Below are 24,706 nucleotides of genomic sequence, written 5' to 3' on the forward strand. Positions count from 1 at the left end.
GTTTGGAGAGAGAGTTGGAGAAGAGAGCACAAGGTTGGAGAGAGAGTTGGAGAAGAGAGCACAAGTTTGGAGAGAGAGTTGGAGAAGAGAGCGCAAGGTTGGAGAGAGAGTTGGAGAAGAGAGCACAAGGTTGGAGAGAGAGTTGGAGAAGAGAGCACAAGGTTGGAGAGAGAGTTGGAGAAGAGAGCACAAGTTTGGAGAGAGAGTTGGAGCAAGAGAGCGCAAGGTTGGAGAGAAAGTTGGAGCAAGAGAGCGCAAGGTTGGAGAGAGAGTTGGAGCAAGAGAGCGCAAGGTTGGAGAGAGAATTGGAGCAAGAGAGCACAAGGTTGGAGAGAGAGTTGGAGCAAGAGAGTGCAAGGTTGGAGAGAGAGTTGGAGCAACAGAGCACAAGGTTGGAGAGAGAGTTGGAGCAAGAGAGTGCAAGGTTGGAGAGAGAGTTGGAGCAAGAGTGCACAAGGTTGGAGAGAGAGTTGGAGCAAGAGAGCGCAAGGTTGGAGAGAGAGTTGGAGCAAGAGAGCACAAGGTTGGAGAGAGAGTTGGAGCAAGAGAGCGCAAGGTTGGAGAGAGAGTTGGAGCAAGAGAGCACAAGGTTGGAGAGAGAGTTGGAGCAAGAGAGCGCAAGGTTGGAGAGAGAGTTGGAGCAAGAAAGTGCAAGGTTGGAGAGAGAGTTGGAGCAAGAGAGTGCAAGGTTGGAGAGAGAGTTGGAGCAAGAGAGCACAAGGTTGAAGAGAGAGTTGGAGCAAGAGAGTGCAAGGTTGGGGAGAGAGTTTGAGCAAGAGAGCACAAGGTTTGAGAGAGAGTTGGAGCAAGAGAGCGCAAGGTTGGAGGGAGAGTTGGAGCAAGAGAGCACAAGGTTGGAGAGAGAGTTGGAGCAAGAGAGCACAAGGTTGGAGAGAGAGTTGGAGCAAGAGAGTGCAAGGTTGGAGAGAGAGTTGGAGCAAGAGAGCACAAGGTTGGAGAGAGAGTTGGAGCAAGAGAGTGCAAGGTTGGAGCAAGAGAGTGCAAGGTTGGAGCAAGAGAGTGCAAGGTTGGAGAGAGAGTTGGTGCAAGAGAGCACAAGTTTGGAGAGAGAGTTGGAGCAAGAGAGTGCAAGTTTGGAGAGAGAGTTGGAGCAAGAGAGTGCAAGTTTGGAGAGAGAGTTGGAGCAAGAGAGCACAAGGTTGGAGAGAGAGTTGGAGCAAGAGAGCACAAGGTTGGAGAGAGAGTTGGAGCAAGAGAGCGCAAGGTTGGAGAGAGAGTTGGAGCAAGAGAGCACAAGGTTGGAGAGAGAGTTGGAGCAAGAGAGCACAAGGTTGGAGAGAGAGTTGGAGCAAGAAAGTGCAAGGTTGGAGAGAGAGTTGGAGCAAGAGAGCGCAAGGTTGGGGAGAGAGTTGGAGCAAGAAAGTGCAAGGTTGGAGAGAGAGTTGGAGCAAGAGAGTGCAAGGTTGGAGAGAGAGTTGGAGCAAGAGAGCACAAGGTTGAAGAGAGAGTTGGAGCAAGAGAGCACAAGGTTGGAGAGAGAGTTGGAGCAAGAGAGTGCAAGGTTGGAGAGAAAGTTGGAGCAAGAGAGTGCAAGGTTGGAGAGAACGTTGGAGCAAGAGAGCACAAGGTTTGAGAGAGAGTTGGAGCAAGAGAGCACAAGGTTGGAGAGAGAGTTGGAGCAAGAGAGCACAAGGTTTGAGAGAGAGTTGGAGCAAGGGCCTTCACAGTCACTTGGGAAGGGCTTACTCGCTATCCACTGCAATGTTGTCAAAGCACATCCCGGAAATCCAAGCACAAGCTGCAGACACCAATAGTCCAATAGTGTATCACTTCAAGACCCAAGGTGAGGCAGTATGCTTGCCAGTAGGTATTTGATTGCTGATGTAACTGCCATCTTGCAACTCCTTCACCCACAACTTCACTTCTGCAACCGCATTCCTGCGCATCATAGTTGCTTCAAAGCCTAACTGTCCTAACCCTCCTCAACTTGTTGTCCTCTGGCCCCCATCAGCCATGTATATATATGTACCATCTTATATGGACACAACCACGACTACTGCCACCAGTTACACTACTTGTGTTACATATTACACTTGTACTTGCCACTAACTCAAACACAGTTATTATTCTCCCTCCACTCTGTGCTACTTTCCCAGCTGCACCATTGTCTGCTGTTTGTCCTGCAAAGGTACGTGCCGTGTGTCGATAAAGGTAAATCCAAGATCAACTCACTTTCGGGTTTGAAACAAAATGAGCACTTGAACCCACACAGATCAGCAATCTGTCCTTGTCTTTCATATATGTAACACAGTGAGTGGAGAGTTTTAACTTGGTGACAGTGGCAAGGTGTGCGTTATTGGGTAACTGTGAAAAAACTAACTTATCTACACGGAAGTGTATTGATAATGTGGGATGAGGTGCAGGATCATAAAAGAGCTGTTAGAAAACCAACACATCACCAATCTATCTGCTATGGAAGGAAATAGACCCTGATCTTGGCTTTCTAATGATGTATACCTATTTCTGAGAGCGCTAAATTAGGCTCACATGTTTGAATGAAGCATTTAAGGCTGAAGCAAGAACCAATACATACCTGTGTGGTACATATGGAAGACTACAACCGCACTCGGTAGAGAGCATATCTCCGCCAGGCCGAACAGTTTACGTTTTGTATCCCACTGATAGGCCGGATCTGGATCCAGACCTGAACCAAAACCTAATCGGCTTGTTCTTGCCACCTGACCAACTCACCCACCAAGTTTGGGAATAATCTGTCCATAACTTATTGAAATATCATGCCACGTATCATTTTTGGCCCGATCACTCAATGGTGAAGAATCACTCAAGATAACTAATGAAAATCTCGAATCCGAATCTTCACCAGAATCGAATCAATTCGTCCTTGTTACAAACCCAACATGTACCCTAAGTTTTGTGCGAATCCGTCCATAACTTATTAAGATATCCCACTCGCAGACATATAAATAGACAGACAGACAGAAAAACACGGGTGAAAACATAACCTTCGACCACCTTCGGTAGCGGATGTAATGAGGACATTCGGACAAATCAATATAATAAGAGGAAAATAAACTGCAATCAGGATGAAATGGATAACAGACACGTGGCATGCCACTTGGTCAATAAAAATACTAAGTAATGTTTACAAAAATACTTTTGGTGCTGGGATCCCAGGTTCAAATCCCACATACTATGTTCATTGGCCATTGTACATATAGTAATATCCTTGTAATTCATGTAAAAGTAAACAGATGTTTCTTAATGTACCGGTAATTGTTCTGTATGTTCTTCACGAGCTTTATATCAGAAAAAAATCCGAAGGCGGATCGACATTACGTTTTCACCACTGTTTGTCTGTCTGTCTTTGAGCATAATATCTTAAAATATTATGGCCGGATTGGCAACCGGTTTAACGGTTGGAGAGAAAAGCACACTCACATTCTGTGCAGCAAAACAAACAGACAGACAAACAAAGAGATGGACAAACAAACAAATGAAAAATCACTCATAGAGCGACATTTGGCAAAAGAGAACAAAGTTCAATGGCACTCGGTAGAGCATTCTTTTGACCTCAAAAATAATTGGTTGTTGAATCCAGTGACCTGAAATGCGAATCGTCTTCAAAGTTTAACTTGATCGGATGAAAATTGACAATTTTAGAAATTCGGACGATGTTGACCTTTTGGCCTATGTTGACCTCAAAAATAGTTGGTGGTTGAATTCAGTAAGCAGATATGAAAATTCTATTCAGATTTCAGGTCATTCGGATAAAAATTGAGGATTTTAGAAATTCGAGAATAGTGGTTGACCTTAGGCCTACAATTACCTTTTGGCCTATGTTGACCTCAAAAATAGTTGGTGGTTGAATTCAGTAAGCTGACATGCAAATCCTATTCAGATTTCAAGTCAATCGGATAAAAATTGAGGATTTTAGAAATTCGGACTATGTTGACCTTTTGGCCTATGTTGACCTCAAAATAGTTGGTGGTTGAATTCAGTAAGCTGACATGCAAATCCTATTCAGATTTCAAGTCAATCGCATAAAAATTGAGGATTTTAGAAATTCGAGAATAGTGGTTGACCTTAGGCCTACATTGACCTTTTGGCCTATGTTGACCTCAAAAACAGTTGGTGGTTGAATTCAGTAAGCTGACATGCAAATTCTATTCAGATTTCAAGTCAATCGGATAAAAATTGAGGATTTTAGAAATTCGAGAATAGTGGTTGATCTTTGGCCTACATTGACCTTTTGGCCTATGTTGACCTCAAAAATAGTTGGTGGTTGAATTCAGTAAGCTGACATGCAAATCCTATTCAGATTTCAAGTCAATCGGATAAAAATTGAGGATTTTAGAAATTCGGACTATGTTGACCTTTTGGCCTATGTTGACCTCAAAAATAGTTGGTGGTTGAATTCAGTAATCTGACATGCAAATCCTATTCAGATTTCAAGTCAATCGCATAAAAATTGAGGATTTTAGAAATTCGAGAATAGTGGTTGACCTTTGGCATACATTGACCTTTTGGCCTATGTTGACCTCAAAAACAGTTGGTGGTTGAATTCAGTTTGCAGATATGAAAATCCTATTCAAATTTCAAGTCCATCGGATGAAAATTGAGGATTTTAGAAATTTGAAATGGTTATTGACCTTTGGCCTATGTTGACCGACTGAATTTACCTGCTTTATTGTACTTCGCTTTTCACTTTGTCCTGCTGTCACGCACGATGTGATTGGATATCAACCATCTTGTCCATGTAAAAAGAAACATGCTCAAGTACCATGGCAAGAAAGAATGTGAATAACGTGGGGTCCAACACACTTCCCTCCCTGCCATCGGCTATTCCAAAATTGCCCGAGATCCCACCACCAACAGTGGCATGATCATCCACCGGTGGCCCGAAGGGTTCGATAACTTTATCCTGCAATTTCCGTGACAACAGCAGTTTGTCAATAGGAGAATACAGAGATTGATGTGCTTACAGAACGTATTGTTGCGGTTGTGGCAATGGATGATTTTTGCGACAAAGTTAGAACCGTGTTGGAAGACTGTTTGGTTCATTGTTTTCTGGTCATGACAATGATGGACCATTGCTTTAAAAAGTGAATCGAGTCATCATTATATATTTGTAAGACCTTAGTAGGAACCCGCCTCCTCCATACCCTCCACCTCTCATCAGCTCAGAACAGCCATGACCTTTGTTGTCTGACGAACGCGAGGGCAAATCAGGAACTCATTTCCTCGGACCGCCTTGCCATGTGATCGCAACGCTTTCCTGGACAGCCGGACAAAACTGCGGTGGCTCGATGAAAAAAAACATCCTTTAAAACATGTCGATTGTCATGTTATTTATCACATATTGTGCGAGAAAAACCATATCACCGTTTTATAATGAGTACCATCAGTTCTGAAAGTGGGGAAAGTATGTACAGTGGTACAGGGTGTGCCAAAAATAACAAGCGTTACGCCTCGGTCCCCCGTCGGGGAAGTGATGTGACTTGACAAAGTGGAACACGCAGAAAACATGCTATGATATGATATTTCGCTCACAAGGGTCAGACATACATGGAGGCGGCCATCTTGGATTTTGACGTGGCGACCCAATTTTCAATAGCGTTCTTCCTTATGCCGAGATACGCCCACACACCAGAAGGTACTTCGCTTATTTTTCAAGATATTTCGCTCACAAGGTTCAGACTTTCATGGAGGCGGCCATCTTGGATTTTGACGTGGCGACCCAATTTTCAATAGCGGTCTTCCTTATGCCGAGATACACCCACACACCAAATTAGAAGTTGGTACTTCGCTTATCTTTCAAGATATTCTTCTCACAAGATTCAGACATACATGGCGGCGGCCATCTTGGATTTTGACGTGGCGACCCAATTTTAAACAGCGTTCTTCCGTGTGCCTAGATACACCCACACACCAGATTAGAAGTTGGTACTTCGCTTATTTTTCGAGATATTTCTCTCACAAGGTTCAGACATATATATGGTGGCGGCCATCTTGGATTTTGACGTAGCGACCCAATTTTCAATCGCGTTCTTCCTAATGCCGAAATACACCCACACACAAAATTAGACGTCGGTACTTCGCTTATTTTTCGAGATATTTCGCTCACAAGTTTCAGACATATATATGGTGGGGGCCATCTTGGACTTTGACGTGGCGACCCAATTTTCAATAGCTTTCGTCCTTATGCCGAGATACACCCACACACCAAATTAGAAGTTGGTACTTCGCTTATTTTTCAAGATATTCATCTCACAAGGTTCAGACATATATATGGTGGCGGCCATCTTGGATTTTGACGTGGCGACCCAATTTTCAATAGCGTTCTTCCTTATGGCGAGATACACCCACACGCCAAATTAGAAGTTGGTACTTCGCTTATTTTTCAAGATATGCAGGTTACGAGGTTCAGACATACATGGCATCAGACATACATTGCGGCGGCCATCTTGGATTTTGACGTGGGTTGCAACCGCACACCAAATTCGAATGCAGTCCTTCGCTTACGCACGCACGCACGCACGCACACACGCATGCCCGCACGCACGCACGCACACACGCCCGCACGCACGCACACACACACGCACGGACGGACGGACGGATGGACGGACGGACACACGGACGGAGGGGAAAGCCATAGTCCCCCTTTCGCTCCGCTGAGCGACGGGGGACAAAAACAATCCAATAAAAACAATCCACAATACATTCGTTTTGATTCTAAACTAGAAGTCCACGACGTTTCCCAGGGGGTGGGGGGGAGGGAGGAGTAGGGGAAGGGGAAGGGAAGTGGAAAATGGGGAGGAAAGGGGAAGGGGGGATAAAGGGGTCAAGGGAGGGGAGGAAGGGGAAGGAGGGGTGGAAGGAGTAGAGGAAGGGGAGTGGGAAAAGAGGGAGAAGGGGATGGGAAGGGGGAGGGAGATTGGAGGTAGGGGAGGATGGGAAGGGGGAAGGGGAAAGGGAGGGGAGGATGACAACTTTACCCATGCAAAGAGTGCTTTCATCTCAGCAATGAACACATATAAAGTGAGAGAGGGAGAGATATTTTTGCCTTTTACAGGTATCGATGACATGAACTTTCAGGAACATTTGCTACATTTTGTTTGACCTGAGGTGCACTAATTTATCAGAACCATAACTTGTAAAGCATTATTTTGGCACTCAGTCGATCACATGCCACCTCTGCGCCCAAATGTCCACCTCTGCGCTGAATATAGATTTGAACACGGCGGGTGAAGGTATCGATTATGCACCGACACTGATTACGCACCGAATGGACCGAACTTTCTCTGAGATTCCTTTTTTCAGCTCAAAGATCTTCTAGGATTTTCCTTGTACACTTTCTCTTTGTCATATCCCCAAAAATAAAATATCCAGTGGGCTCAGATCAGGGAAGTGTGGAGAACACTCAATTCTGAAGCGTCGTCCAATCACTCTGTCACTAAAGTGGCTCGTCACCCACTCACGGGACTCGTTTGCGATGTGAGGGCCTGCCCCATCCTGCTGAAACATTGTTATTCTCTTATAAAGTTTCTCCTGCGCCCAAGAACAGCCCAAAACTCATTCAGCACGTTAATGTAGTGCTCAGAGTTGATGGCTGAGGCATTACCGTCCACATCAACGAACCAGAATGGTCCAGTGATCCAATTCTTGCTCATGGCACGCCGGGCCGTGCACTTGACTGAATGTGATGGTTTCAGTGTGAACCTCATCGGGCAGTACTGTGCCCCAGTAGACACTGTTTTTGAGTCGACTTGGCTATTCAGCAAAAATTCAGCCTCGTCGAAGGACCAAATGTCGTTGAGAAAACCAGGCTCTCTCAATATTCTCCACAACCCACCGAACCATTTTCAAGACGCTTGATTTTGTTTGGGTCAGTGAGTTTGTGTCTGACTTGTATTCTGCATGGTGTCATCATGGAGAATCCTCCTGAAACTTTACACTGTCAGTCCAAGATTTTGACTGCGGCGGCGAAGCGACTTCATTGGACCGTTTCCAACCGACTGTTGGACCCTCTTAATGACGTCAGAAGTTCTCAGCAAAGAGCGTCCAGAGTGAGTTGGTCCGCCCGTTGATTTTGAGTTCAAGTTGTTCGCAGTTCCTTGCTCTCAAAATGTCTTCATCCATTTGAATATTCTCTCTTTGAATGGGATGTCTCTGTAGGTAAATTTCCTCTTGAACTTTGAGATTGGACGAAAGATTGCATTTAGATGGAGGATTCTACAGAAAAAGCCCTTTCTTCATTTGTCCAGGGCATCGTTTCCTACAGGAGGGCCTCAGCTATCATTATCTGAAATAAGAGAGAAAAAAACATGGAAAATAAATCAATGGTGCATAGAACGGAGGGTTTGGTTTTTTTGACACACACCAGTACGGTAGTTAACATTTGTGCCTATTTAACCATGTGGCCTATAAATCTGTGTGTATATGATAAATCATAATATGGTATGCAGCTTACCATATCCTGATTGGATACTTCAATATTCAAGTGTTGAGCAGAAACTTACAACACTGAAGTGGAAGAACATATGAAATAAAATAAGTACGAGTAGATTCTTCCAAAGTCTTTGAATCATGTAGTTATTGTAACAAAAATGGACTCTTACAGGTTAAAGGGTCAATTAGTCATTTCCTAATTTCATATTTAAAATAGACATAGAGCATTGTAAACCACAATTTAGGTCACGCGTCGCCCGTTAGGGAGACCGAGTTGTTAGGGTTTTGATAAGTTCGGGGGTTCAACGTGTGTGTGTGTGTGTGTGTGTGTGTGTGTGTGTGTGTGTGTGTGTGTGTGTTCACTGCCACAGCTCACTTGTATTAACAGGAAATGGGAGGAACCCGACACCTCTCATCCATGGATATTTCTCGTATTTCCTTTATTTCCATGTGTCTGATTTGCATCCAGGAAAACCACTATTACGGTTAACCGTTTTTAAATTTCTGCTTTTTCGTCTAAATGATGAAAATTATGTTAAAAAGACAATTTGAATTACAGATTTTGTGGTAGTAACGGCAGGTTAAAAGTGCCTGCACTAGAAGAGCCAATCACCGAAAACGCACACATTCCGTGCACAAAAGGCCTCGTTTACATTCATACGTCATTTTGAAAGTCACGCATTATGCACAATCTCTTCAAATAACCTTAGATAATTGAGAATATTTTAAACGGAAATATACAAAGTTTGGGCATTTCGTTTTCCCATGATGCACACTGAGGTTGGCCCAACGTTGGCAAAGGATGGAACGGTAAGAAGAGGATTTCCGACCTTCGTCCAACATCAGCCATAAGACGTAAAAGTGTTTGGATATCTGAAATGGCCAACCTTGTGATCCGGATCTTCACTAAAATCTAATCATTTCGTCCTTGTGACACACCCAACCTGCCCACTAAATTACGTTAAAATCTGTCCATAACTTTGAGATATCCTGCTCACAGACAGACAGACAGACAGACAGAGGTGAAAGCTTAACCTTTGACCACCTTCGGTGGCAGATGTAATAACTCTGTATATAGTTTTACTAATTCAGTGTGCACAAGTACACCACCATCTTTGATTGTATCACTAACAATGTCATATTCTCCAGGGGCCTTAACTCTTTTCATGCATTTTAATGCAAAATGGATATCATCGGAAGTCACTGGCCTGGTGGCTTCGTTGTAACTTGTTACAGTACCTCCGCAAACGAAGGTAGATGGTGGGGGTGTTTTCACCTGTCTGTCTATCTGTTTGTCTGGTTGTTTTTAGCCGCGTCGCAAGACGCTGGTCATAGAGTGCCCTCTGCTGTTGTTGTTCTTCTTCTTCTTGTTCTTCTTCTTCTTGTTGTTCTTGCAGAGAAGACAAAACCTCAAAGCTCCACCCATTCTGGGAACCATAGCTCCACCCATTTTGGGAGAGGCTTCATATAAACAAATATCCACCATTTTATTAACTCGCATAGCTTTGAGGCCTGTTTTGTAGGCCCGTGGTGTCTTCCTCTCTCACACAGTTTTATTTCAAATCAAATTCGATATATCATTTCATTTTTCACAGTCGCTAACATAGTTTTAGACTCGGTTGAAAAAAAACGGGAAGAAAATCCGATGAAAGTTGCCCTTTATAGAACTAAATGAATTCTCAAAGGCCTGTAACTTCAGGTCCATTGAGAATTTTTTTTTTAAAATCGCGGCATGGTCAGTCATACACCGCCCGAAATAACAGACGGGAAAATGCCGAGATATATATATATATTTTTAATCGCGGCATGGTCAGTCATACACCGCCTGAAATAACAGACGGGAAAATGCCGAGATATATTCAAAATTCGTCCATTTGATGACAATCGTCACGATGAAATATTTAATTTATACGTCATCACAATAATGTGGAGAGAGGAGCATAGCTTCGTTCACGTGTCGCCACACACGGGAAATTGCCGAGATATATTTTTTTTAAATCGCGGCATGGTCAGTCATACACCGCCTGAAATAACAGATGGGAAAATGCCGAGATATATTCAAAATTCGTCGCCACACACGGGAAATTGCCGAGATATATTTTCACTTTGCACAAAAATAACATCAAGTAATCGAATCAATAGGAATGTCCTGTGCCTATAACATCGACGTTATAGGCACAGCTGCATCTAGGCATTGTGTAACATCGACGCGGCTTTTGTTTTAATTAAAACTTTTTGTACTTGTTTTTCAAGAAAAGGATATTTTCAACAAAACTTATACAGTATACTCTTGAGGTCCTTATGGAGTGACCCTCATAGCTGAATAATCTCACTTCAACCTGAGAACCACCACGGGGAAACCTTTTCATGACTCCTTTTGTTTTATTTAACACCAAAGGGGAGAGGTCGAGCCCAAATCCAAGAGGACGCCCCTGGGTGAAAAAGCAAAGAAAGAAGATGTGAAAATGAAAGTAGTAAATTATATCTACGGACGATTGATTCGTGACTTGAATTGTTGCAACTTGATAGAAGTCGGAAACTGCTGGAGAGGCTGTTCCAAAGTCCTCTTTGCTCTCATAGCTAGGCGGCTAACACACAAAAAAACAAGCAGGAAATTTGGCAGTTATGCTCTTATATAAATACTGCTTAAATACAGTCAATTAGCCAACTCGAAATTCAAATGGCGACCATTTTTTTTAAATAGCCGCCAAAATGCCCAAAAAGTTCCATAAACATTTAAATTAGCGCAGGAGACGGGGTTTTGTAATCACTTCTGTGGGTATGTCTGTCCGGGCCATAACTTTTTTACCATTTGAGCCATTGTCATCAAATGTTCACCAAAGCTTTATTATGATAATACGGGGAAGGCAAGATAAGAAATTTGTCAAAAGGTCAAAGGTCAGCATCATCAACTTTCATCCAATTAACCTGAAATTTCAATTTACCATTTGATTTTTGTCATAAAATTTTCACAAAGGTTTATTTTGAGAATATGGAGAAGGTAAATTAATAATTTGGTCAAAAGGTCAAAAAGTTAAAGGTCAGCATCACATAAAATCTTTACTGTTCATCTGATTGACCTGAAATTTTAAGAATTTGCATATTGGGTCACTGAATGAGTGCACCAATCAAAAGCTAGAAGCTGTTTTTTGTTTTTTTCGATGAAAAGGTCGAAGGTCAATGTTGGGTAAAATTGCCAATTTTCACCCGATTGACATGAAATTTTAAGAATTTGCATATTGGGTCACTGAATAGGGCACCAATCAAAAGCTAGAAGCTGTTCGTTTGTTTTTTAGATGAAAAGGTCGAAGGTCAATGTTGGGTAAAATTGCCAATTTTCACCCGATTGACATGAAATTTTAAGAATTTGCATATTGGGTCACTGAATAGGGCACCAATCAAAAGCTAGAAGCTGTTTGTTTGTTTTTTAGATGAAAAGGTCAAAGTTCAATGTTGGGTAAAATTACCAATTTTCACCCGATTGACATGAAATTTAAAGAATTTGCATATTGGCCATTGAATTGGTTCACCAATCAAGAGCTAGAACCTGATTATTTTTTATATTTAAAGCTCAAAGGTCATGGCTGTATAAAATCATAAATTTTCATTTTGTATTTTTTTAAACTGTTTTTTTTATTTGAGCATACGGAAGAAGTCGCCTGAATACAAATAGACATGGACGGGCTTTGCATTTTCAGATGCTTTCTAGTACTATATTGAATTTAGGACGTACAAGTATCAAAACAAAATCACAAAACTACATATAAGGTCGTTAAAATTTTCAATTGATCTTAATTAGGTGAATTGAAAACTTTAACAACCTCTTATAGATAATATGTAGTTCTGTGATTTTGTATATATACTCGTCCATCCTAAATTAAATACTAAAAAGTTTATGGTACTTTTTAGCAATTTGGGCGGCCATTTCTTTCAAATGGCCATGTTGGATTTTCAATTTGGCTAATCGACTAGCTTTAAAGATTATCAATATGAGAACATAACTGCAAAATGTCATGCTTGTATCCTAATGTGAACGATTTACCCAAATAATGGCTTCTAGCCACCTAGGTATCAGTAACACCTTACATTGAACATGTGATGAACCTTGACCCTAAGTATCACATACCGATGCAGGCATTGACACGAACGGAGAGCTGGGTGCGGAGTATAATGGTGTGCTTCTTGCTGCGTCTGCACGGCACACAACAGCAGGAGGAAAACAATTACTAGCAACTCATTCCCAGGTTAAGAACAGTCCAACAAGTCACTCGTATTTTGCTCACAACACCATGGCAGCAAAGCACCTAAGCTGTTTTTTAAATATCTTTTCAATAACGAGCAGTTAACAAAACAAGATCTTGCATTGCCAAACACCAAGCATTAAATGGAATCAAGTATGAATTTAAAATATTTATTTAAATTAAAGCTTATATCAAGAGTATGGAGGGGACTTGCTGGAGGATAGAAGGGATAAATGGGCATTTCCTGTGCTTCGTTAAACTTTGTACCTTTTTAAATTCAACCACTTCCACTGGCAAATAAAATGAGGGGATAAATGAAGCACATATCAATCAATCAGTACAATTAGTCAGGTTCACTACGTTTTTTCGTTCAAAATTTTGGTAGATTAGCAAAACTATACATTTTTGGAATATTCAGAGCATGAGGAATCCAAAAATTAATGTTTACATTTGCGTAGACACCTTTGCGAAAATGACACTCAGGACAGTTCACACTCAGGAGATCGCAATTCAGAAAATTAATCATTGAATTATGATGTTCCTGAGAATCAAATGGTGGTGTATCGAATAAATGATAATGTTCACTTCTTCTGTGAATATAAATTGATGATCAGGCCCGACAGACTTTGACCACCCACAAGACGAATCGATGCGATTTTGGTGAAGATCCGAATCCAATACTAGAATTGTTTTCTTCACCATTGAGTGATCGGGCCAAAAACTGAAGATAGTACGATATCTCAAAAAGTTATGAACAGATTCGGACGAAATTTGGTGGGCAGGTTGAGTGTGTGATAAGAACAAATTGATTAGATTTGGGTGAAGATCCGGATTCAGATCCGGCCTATCAGTGGGCTACAAAATGTAAACCGTTCAACCTGGCGGAGGTATGCGCGCTGCTGAGTGCTGTTCTAATTTTTTTTGTGCCACACTGTATTAACTGGACAGTGTGCCTACAAAGAGTCATAGTTTATCCTTGTTTTGCTCATAATTGAGTTTAAAATGGTGAAGACCTCTGAAACCACAAACACATGTTTGTATCAATGCAGCTGCCCCAGTAGCATGTGATTGCATCATGGTTCTCAGATGTTCTCCATTATTAGTCCCCTACCTGGAGGGGACTACAGGTTTACTCTCGGTCTGTCTGTTCATCCGTTTGTCTGTTCGTCACACCTGTGGTTTTCTTTTTTTCCATACCCTTCAACATATTCAAATGAAACTTGGTACCTGGCTTTATTATGACAAGTTATAGAACAAGTTTGAGTTTCGGGATGTTTTTCCAATTTTTCCCGGAGTTACGCCCTTTTTGCTTGGAACAAGAACGTTCATTGGGACCGATAGGGGACATGTATTGCAAAGCAACTCTCCCTCTTGTTCTTAGTGATCTCCTGATGACTGTTGAAGCGGTGTTTCTCTCAATGTACCTCTGCTGAGAGCATCGTCTCTTTCAGTCTGGGTGTAAAAACTGGAATTCCCTGAAGCAGCATCAAGACAAGCCCTTTTTATTGGTTGTTACCAACTCATACTCTGCTTCTCAGGACATGGACCAGAACATTCAACAATGGTGTGGGTTATAATTATATACCCTCGGACCCCGCTATTTCTGGGGAATACGTTCCCGGAAAGTCCGCGAATAGCGGGGGGCATTGTTTCAATGGAAAAAGGGGGGATAGGTTCCAGAGTCGCGAAAATCTACGAATGTCGACGATAATCCACGAAGGTCGATGAAAATCCCACGAATGTATGCCGCGGCATTGTTTCAATGCCCCTGAAAAGCAAAATATGTGGAACACGGCCACAAATAGGAAAAAAAAAAACCGCGATTTCGCAAAACACGGCCGCGAATAGAAAAAAAACCGTGAATTTGCAGGACACATTTCCGCGAATAGAGAAACAGGTCACATTTTATCACCCGTGAATATGCGGAACCCACGACTAGCGGAACCGCAAATAGCGGGCACCGACAGTAATTATAGAAATAAATATATATGTGTATTACAACATTTTCAACCATCGGCATTGGTATATCAGTAGAGCAGCAGTTGTGCTGTCAATTTTTTTTCTTGTCATTCAGTAGAATAGTCGACCGCTTCACTTGCGGCAGTTGAGCAAGCCCGTCATAGGTTATGTGTGATACTGAAGCATTGTTGGTTTATTAATAGCAATTGATTGATTTGTAAATGAAAGTTTTAATTTACATACAGTTACTGGAAGAGGCTATTTTGACCTATCGTGCCTGGGTCACACTATAACCTCTCACAACCCTCTTGAATTCCACCCAATGATTTGTTATGCTGTGCGGAAATGAGGGCAGTCGGGAATTGGGGATTGCTAGGGGCTTCCCCGTTTGACAAATTTCCTGGGGTTTGACAAATCTGTGCCATCTCAGCATAAATTTCCCATCTGATATAAACATGCTAGCTAATAAAATGGGTGACAAAGTAATGCTGCTCAGTAATAAGGGAGCGATAAGTACCATCAGCAGGACTCACTGCGTTGCCCTGATGAGCCCCAAAAAGGGCGAAACCAGGTCGGTAACTGTGAGTTTTACATACACTTATGACAGTATCGGAACTAAGATCAAAAATTATGCTCTGTCGGAGGGTTCTCTTGAGAGTTTGACAGGCAGAGCTTACGTACATGGCGGTGACGTCATTACGTGTGCTCATTGAAAGCTGGAGAACTGAATTTATATTTGGATTGGTGGCTCCCGGCTGCATCCAGGCGATTCCATATAATGAGTGAATACCAGAGATAATGTGCCATGTGGCAGATGGTACTTATCGCTCCCATTAAGGTACAGCATACCTGGATGGGATACCTTAATGGCGGTTCACCACTGATGGTATGAAATCGCATAGTAACTGACTGATTGATATATATATATATATATATATATATATTTATATATATATATATATATATATATATATATATATATATATATATATATATATATATATGTGCATGTGTATATGTATATATGTATATGTATATGTATATGTTTATGTATATTTTTTTTATACATATACATACAGATCAAACCCCCTAACTTGACTGGGAAGCAAGGCACAGATTGAGTCTCACCCCAGCAATTGCTTCACAACCTGTTAGCAACAAGTGTCGCCTGCCACGCAAACACATTGTCTCTGCCCTGCTCATCAACAATTAGGAGGTTTGCAGTCAGGAATATTAAATTTAACCAAATAAGCACACTGACCCTATGACATGTTACACTATAATTTATGCACATGACGTCAGCGTATCAAGTTGCATAGCACATATCAAGTTGCATGGGACCGAGTGGAACATTCCTTCATTCATGAGGGTCAGTGTGTTCCTCGTGCTCAACAACAATCACCACACAATTATTACAATAATTCTCTTATTACCTGCAAGACCATGGCTTAACTCTTATTACACATGTGTGATCCTCTATTAGGCAACGTGGAGGTGCCCATGCCGTTCAACCAAGATGGTGTGAGCGCTTCAGGATGTGGTGCCCACAGTCCAAAAACAAGTCACATGACTTTACGACTTATTTGCCCCCCCCCCCCCTCCCCAACCCCCCTCTTCAACTATCGGCCCCTGACAGCCAAACAGCTCCTTAGCTGTACGTCCCGCCGGGGAGGGGTCTCTGCAACATCCAGGCTCTCTCGGCCTCAGGCTCTCATAGCCTCTTCCGGGTTGCCAGGGGTCTTCATACTCGCTGGTCACCCAACCAGACCACACTCTGATGGGTTTCCAATTCCAGACATCTACGACCGCCAGAAACATATTACCCGGGGGGGGGGTGCATTACCACCCCCCCCCCCTCCACCCCCCGCCCTCCCCCGTGCATTAGGGGGGTATTACCGCTCCTCCAGAGCTTGATCCATTACTGCGGGGACACACACCTTCCCCATCCACAAAATCCAAAATGTCATTCCCTCCCCCGCTGCCATTCAATTATCAAACACTGTAGTGCAAAGATGGTTGTGTTTCTAAACTGCCATAGACTGCATACATGTGATCATTTACAAACATATTCATTTACACATTCACAAACCACAATTCTTTATCAACCACACACATAAAATTTTAACCCTTTCCACTCAATCCACATGCTTGGCTCTCGTGGCCACTCTTGCCTGTCATCCATACCAATTCCCCAACTCACCTGCATACCCCCAAACGCAAAGCATGGTGAGTCGTGACAATGGGGAAAGGTAAATTTAAACAAAAATACAAATCATTGGGGTGCACGCCCTATCAGAGTGCCTGCAATAGCCAATTTAAAATCTCCCATGCCAATTAAACCCAGGGCTCTCTTCCCAAAATGAGAGCCCATAAAACCACAACGGACCATCTGTGGAAGATCATTCAGCCCTCACCAGGCCTTTCCCAATCACACCATCATGTTCACACCATCATCATGTTCCACAGATGCTCCAATGGTTGTCCAGTGGGCTGTACTCGTAACCAGTCCATGCGGTTCGACCCACGTCCATAAACCAGCAGAGCGTGTCAAGTCATCACATGCTGGCTGTCCCAGAGTCTCAGGAAGAGGCTGCCAGGCCGCATGCCCGGGCAGTCACCACATCAGGCCCTTATTGGCTGTCCGTGGTGCCGCCACAAAAGCATGGCCTGCAACACCTCCCCCTAGTGGTCCTCATGATGCACCATGCTAGGTGCTCAGGAGTGGCCACCTCAAACCCCCTGCCCCCCCCCCCCTCAGAGGTCTCAACCCCCTCCAGGATCCAGCGACCCCACTGGCCCGAGACACTAGCTGGGACGGCACCCTGATGGACCAGGGACGCCACACTCCACCAGACTCCCCGTTGCACCCGGGTCCTGCCACAGCACTCGTAGTCGGACCTCACGTACAAATCCCGCCAGCGCAGCCCCTCAGCTGCCTAGCACAACCCAATTCCCCAAGGGGGCAGTTTCCCCACGACACCAACCCCATTGATCCCCATTGGTCCGAATTCCACAGCCCAGGGACCTATTCCCTCCAAGGCTGCTCCAAATCAATTTCCTATTTAAATTTAAAATGCCTGGCCTCGTGTGTCCCACTGCGGCTGCACGTAATATACACATCTTTGTTATTTTCGGGCTTTTCTGCCCCTCCCTGCAGCCGTTCCTTGCACTGACATTCCCGCTCTACCATTCCCAACCTTCCTCCATTGTCAGGGGCCCCGTGCTGCGCATGACTCACCGCTCCTACTGCACAGGAACAACCGCATGTAAAAATAATATTTTCAATTGGGGCTCAGCTTAACACCGGCCCACAATAGCCTTCTTCCTTCTGAGTGCCTTCCCATTTAACTTTTTTCCTTTCCCGCTGCCCGGTGGTTGCCAAAACACACCCCGTGCATGGCGAGTCGACGACCCCGAGTCGACTCCGACAGGGCCCGCCCCGCCCAGACACTCCTGGGCACTGACACGACTACAGCCGGCCGCAGCTTGCCCATGGCGACGGACGCAGCCTTGCTCCCATCCCACGCAGGCTCGCCCGCTGCTCCATACACTGCAGGCTCTGACACTTGGTTCGCCGGTCAGGTTCGGCCACCTGTATGTTCCCCGGAGCTGGAGCCGCGTTGTCCACTGTCGGTCCCGTGTGTGCCAGAAGAACCCCCGACGGGTCCAACCGCGCACCTGTGAGCACCGATCCACACACCCAGACATGGCTTCGCACACCACGGAGCGCAAACTACTCCCCTCTACACATTCGACCTCGCTCGTCACATGGGCGGTCTTTTTCTCCTGGAGCAAAGCAACATCCACACCAGCGCGATGTTCATCCAGGCCATTTCCCAACAAACATTTCCTCTCCTGTGCCCGTAATTCATTATTTTGTTTTCTTTCAGCTTTCATCTCTTTCGTTCATGCTTTTCTTTCTTACATTTGGGCTTTTAATTTTTTTTAACTTGGGCAACCAATCTGGCAACCGCTGGTGCATTCAAGAAGGCCTCCTTGACGCGCCGCCATTTTGTTTGTTCATCGGCTTTTTCCGCCTCCTTGACGCGCCGCCATTTTGTTTGTTCATCGGCTTTTTCCCGACGCGCGCTTAATCTCCTCGGAAATTTTTTTTTTTTCTTTTTAAATTTCCTGGCGCTGGTCCTGCGCTCTCCCAACACCAATCAACTATAAATTTAGACACCTCGGTACTACGATCACCTCCCCCCTCGATGAGAGAGACGATCGTTAAAAATTTAAATTCCAAATTTTCCAAGCTCAGCTCACTTGGATTGTGGCTGTCGTGCTATATTCAAATCCACACTCCTGACACCATTTGTTCTGTCAGCCCAGGGGTCAACACAACACCCTTGGGTGACGGGTGGCCAAAACGTTGTTACTGCCGAGGCGTACAAGCCAAATTATTGGCGGTTCATTTTATGGCGAGCACGTGACCTAAGGTACCGTAACAAGGTCCTTACCTGAACGAGTAGCGCACCGGGTTAATCCGAAGCCCACAAACAACGAAACGACCAAACACAGAAATGCAACCAATAATGGGTTTTTTATAAATAAATGCAGGGTGAAATAAATGTTGAGGTAAAACTATAATTCTAACTGCGGTACCTCCACTCGCAGACTCACAGACATGACAGGGGAAAAGATAAAATAAAATAATAAAATACATGTTCTTTTATAGTGCTCACACTTAGCTCTGGCCCCACGAGTCCCTCTGCGAGGTGTGCAACTGGGGACGAGGCTCAGAGCTCGATGTCCCTCCGGCAGGAACCAGGCACAAGATGGCGGCGGACCTGCGCTCTACGGCCCACAAACGTGAGATGAGTTGCGAAGATGCCCCGCTCGCTTCTCCACCTCTTTGTCACAAGGAGAAACAGTGCGGCCTTCAACCCCCAAGAGCTCTGCAGTCCAAACCCTCCTTCCACAGCCACCAATGCAGCCAAGAGCTTCTTGCTCTCCAAAAGCTCGCACAAAAACCCAAATAGCACACAATGGCCAGCCATCTTGTTCGACCCAAGCCAGATGACGACCTCTTCTTCTTTCTTCTGGTCACCAATCGGGTATGTAAAATCCATTAGTGTGTGCTTGTTGAAAATGTTTTTACAAAAGCTCAAATGGCAAATAGGTTATGGCCTGGACAGACACACAGGAATGATTACAAAACCCCATCTTCCGCGGCGGTGTGGGTGGACGGGCTAATAATGTAGTGATCAAGGATTCACAACTGAAAGTTAAATATAAGAAGCTCAACATTGCTTTTTTGTCACAATGTTGAACCAAACTATGTTTTTTTGTCATAATTTGCTGCAGTCCGTGGCACGTCCAAGGTAACCGCACTCGGTACAGCGTGGCACAGTTTCCCATGAGCACTTTGTTGTTGTTGTTAGAAACTTGGCCTCTGTTGACATTTTGGCCTACAATGACCTAAAATAGTTGGTTGAATTCAGTGACCTGGTATGAAAATCCTATTCAAATTTCAAGTCAATCGGATGAAAAGTGAGGATTTTAGAAATTCGATGAAAAGTGGTTGACCTTTGTCCTATGTTGACCTTGACCTTTTGACCTAAAAATAAATAAGATTCTGTCTGACAACCAACTCTATCATTTGGTGAAGTTTCGTGAAGATCAGTTTAAAATTGTGACCTGTAGGCAAGTATAAGTGAGTGGATAGACAAACACACACACACACACACACACACACACACACACACACACACACACACACACACACACACACACACACACACACACACACACACACACACACACACACACACACACACACACACACACACACACACATAAAAACCATACACACACACATACATAAACACACACACATAAAAACCATACACACACACACACACACACACACACACACACAAACATAAACACACACACACACATAAAAACCATACACACACACATAAAAACCAGACACACACACATAAACACACACACCTAAACACACACACACACACACAAAAAACACAGACACACACACATAAAAACCATACACACACACACACACACACACACACACACACACACACACACACACACACACACACACACACACACACACACACAAAAACCATACATACATAAACACACACACACACATAAAAACCATACATACACACACACACACACACATAAAAACCATACACACACACACACACATAAACACACACACAAAAACCATACATACACACACACACACACACACACACACACACACACACACACACACACACACACACACACACACACACACATAAAAACCATACACACACACACATAAAAACCATACATACACACACACACACACACACACACACATAAAAACCATACACACACACATAAAAACCATACATACACACACACACACACACACACACACACACACACACACACACACACACACACACACAAAAACCAGACACACATACACATAAACACATAAACACACACACATAAACACACACACACACACACACATAAAAACCATACACACACACACACACACACACACATAAAAACCATACACACACACACACACACACACACACACACACACACACACAAAAACCATACATACACACACACACACATAAAAACCATACATACACACACACACACACACATAAAAACCATACACACACACAAATAAATAAACACACACACACACACACACACACACACACACAAACACACACACAAATAAACACACACACACACACACACAAATAAACACACACACACACACACAAATAAATAAACACACACACACACAAATAAATAAACACACACACACACACACACACACACACACACACATAAAAACCAGACACACACACACACACACACACACACACACACACACACACACACACACATAAAAACCAGACACACACACACACACACAAACTGGAGTGACCAACATTCTTGTCAAAAACATTTTTTTTTGCCAGGTAACAAACAAGGGTGAAAACGTAACCTCTTGTCCACCTTGAGTGTCGACGGTAAAAATGAATGAAAGAAATAAAGCATCGCAAAGAAAGCATGGAATCTACACGGTTAACACTTCAAGTTCAAACTTGATTAACGTGACATTTACTGAGCACAAGTTACACACATAAAATGAACTAAAGCAGTAATAGTAAAGTAATAGTTCATCGAGGTTACCTGTGAGGTTTTGTTTACCTGTGAGGTTTTGTTTATCTGTGAGGTTAAACCGCTTTTTTAATCTGAGGTTTTAAAAAAACAACTCGACAAATTTTACTAATCCTAAGAATACCGACACCAAAAATATAATGGGGGAAAATGTGGGTAAACGTTGCGAAGCAGAAACACGTCGAGCAGGTTTATGTTCACCGTGGGGCACGGGCCCAACATGTATCACACAGGTGAGCATCGAGTTGGTCGCTTTGACAACACAGGACACAATCGTGTCAAGCGAGCAATGGCGCTTCTGGCCAAGGCTGAACAGCGGCTTCGCTTCGAGGTCGCATGAGGAAAACAGCAGGCGGCGCGCAGCCATAACAAGGCCGCGGGGCAGACGCCCCGACCACCTGAGCAAACATGCCGAGGAGCGTGGCGGGACAATGCCGGGCCGCAGCGGGCGGTGCCGCCAGCCAGGGATGTGCAGCGGCCTGGAGCGCTCAGGAAAACCTGACCATTTTATGCCGCGTTGGACAAGATGCGAAGCGAGGCGAGACGAAAATTGGGGAGAATGAAGAAAAAGAAGAGCGAGATGAAAATTTGACGGGGGAAGAAGAAGAGCGAGACGAAAATTGGGGTCAATGAAGAAGAAGAGCGAGACGAAAATTGTGCCCAATGAAGAAGAAGAGCGAGACAAAAATTGGTGAGATTGAAGAAGAAGAGCGAGATGAAATTTTGCCGAATGAAGAAAAAGAAGAGCGAGATGAAAATTTCACGGAAGAAGAAGAAGAGCGAGACGAAAATTGGGATCAATGAAGAAGAAGAGCGAGACTAAATTTGACGAATGACGAAAAAGAAGAGCGAGATGAAAATTGGATGGAAGAAGAAGAAGAGCGAGACGAAAATTGGGCCCAATGAAGAAGAGCGAGACGAAAATTGGGGATAATGAAGAAGAAGAGCGAGACGAAATTTGACGAATGAAGGAGAGGAACGAGACGAAAATTGGGAGCAATGAAGAAGAAGAGCGAGACGAAAATTGGGAGCAATGAAGAAGAAGATCGAGACGAAAATTGGGACCAATGAAGAAGAGCGAGACGAAAATTGGGGATAATGAAGAAGAAAAGCGAGACTAAATTTGACGAATGAAGAAGAAGGAGAGGAACGAGACGAAAATTGGGACCAATGAAGAAGAAGAGCGAGACGAAAATTGGAATTGGGGGGAAGGAGGTAGAAGAAGAGCAACCGTTTTCCATATTCAGGTGAACATGGCTGCCGAAGCAGTTTTGTGGCTATTGGGCACACTCCTGGACGGATTGGCACTCCCACGCAGGATACTCAAATGGCTCATTATTCCCAGTGAACTGGTAGCCTACTCATTTTGCTCACCTGGGGTTAATTCAAAGGTATGACAGGGGCTTGAACTCAGCACCCAGAGATCTCAAGCCACCATAACTGTTAAGCCAACACCACCTGCCTTGAGACTGATTAAAGATAAACAATATTAAGGCCTTTATTATGCCTCCCTTGATGAAGTCGCCCGAGGTATCATGTTTTCAGGTTGTCCGTCTGTCCGTCTGTCCGTCCGTGATAGGTTTTCATTTCCACGATAACTTGAGGATGGCCAAAGGGATCTTAGTCAAACTTGGCACGGGTATGTATAATGAGGTAAAGTTGAACTGATTAGATTTTGGGGTCAATAGGTCAAAGGCCAAAGCTCATAGGTCATGCTAGGTAAAAATCCTGTTACCGCGATAACTTGTGAACCAGTGATGGGATTCTGACCAAACTTGGCACATGTATGTATTATGATGTAAAGATGAACTGATTAGATTTTGGGGTCAATAGGTCAAAGGCCAAAGCTCATAGGTCATGTTAGGTAAATCCTGTTACCGTGATAACTTGTGAACCAGTGATGGGATTCTGACCAAACTTGGCACATGTATGTATTATGATGTAAAGATGAACTGATTAGATTTTGGGGTCAATAGGTCAAAGGCCAAAGCTCATAGGTCATGTTAGGTAAATCCTGTTACCGTGATAACTTGTGAACCAGTGATGGGATTCTGACCAAACTTGGCACAGGTATGTATTATGATGTAAAGATGAACTGATTAGATTTTGGGGTCAATAGGTCAAAGGCCAAAGCTCATAGGTCATGCTAGGTAAAAATCCTGTTACCGTGATAACTTGTGAACCAGTGATGGGATTCTGACCAAACTTGGCACAGGTATGTATTATGATGTAAAGATGAACTGATTAGATTTTGGGGTCAAGAGGTCAAAGGTCAAAGTATGTAATATGTCTATAAATTGACTTGACTTGGCTGAAGTGATCTAATTCAAACTTGGTACAGGTATGTATAATGATGTAAAGATTAACTGATTAAATTTTGGGGACAAAGTTCAAAGGTCAAAGTCCGAATAGGTATATAACTTGAGAACGGCTGAAGGGATCTAATTCAAACTTGGTACAGGTATGTATAATGATGTAAAGATTAACTGATTATATTTTGGGGTCCCGAGGTCAAAGGTCAGAGGTCATGTCAGGTATAAATGTGATAACTTGTGAACAGCTGAAGGGATTTAAAGCAAACTTGGTACAAGTATTATAATGATGTAGTAATGTGGGCGGAGGCATATCGGTCGACGTCGTGACGTCGAAGAGCGTCATTCTTGTTTATATTGTTAAAAAAAACAATTAATAACAGGATGAAATTTGCCAATGGAGTGGTGAGGAAGAAGTGGACAAGGGATGAGCATTCATTGTCATGCGTCATTTAAAAAAAATTTTTAAAACTAATTTCAATAAAAATCGGTTGTAAGATAAATCATCTCTCAATGAGTTGAAGCTTTAAATTACTAAATTACTAGAATGCAATATGGTATTGGTAGCTGCAAACTTGTTATAGCAACAAA

General features: G+C 43.4%; 1 protein-coding gene across 3 annotated transcripts in view; it reads right to left on the bottom strand.

The window, feature by feature from the left end:
• The window catches only part of LOC137422041 (FH1/FH2 domain-containing protein 3), a 375,404-nt gene that overhangs the window by 256,004 nt on the left and 94,694 nt on the right, over window positions 1-24,706 (bottom strand). For all 3 annotated transcript variants that reach the window (XM_078772994.1, XM_078772993.1, XM_068108729.2), the window contains exon 3: window positions 12,557-12,621. In XM_078772994.1, the coding sequence (XP_078629120.1) occupies window positions 12,557-12,621 (65 nt within the window). The remainder of the gene's footprint in view (window positions 1-12,556; window positions 12,622-24,706) is intronic.

Source organism: Myxine glutinosa, chromosome 2 (genome assembly GCF_964187855.1).
Source record: "Myxine glutinosa chromosome 2, kmMyxGlut1.1, whole genome shotgun sequence".
Taxonomy (NCBI): domain Eukaryota; kingdom Metazoa; phylum Chordata; class Myxini; order Myxiniformes; family Myxinidae; genus Myxine; species Myxine glutinosa.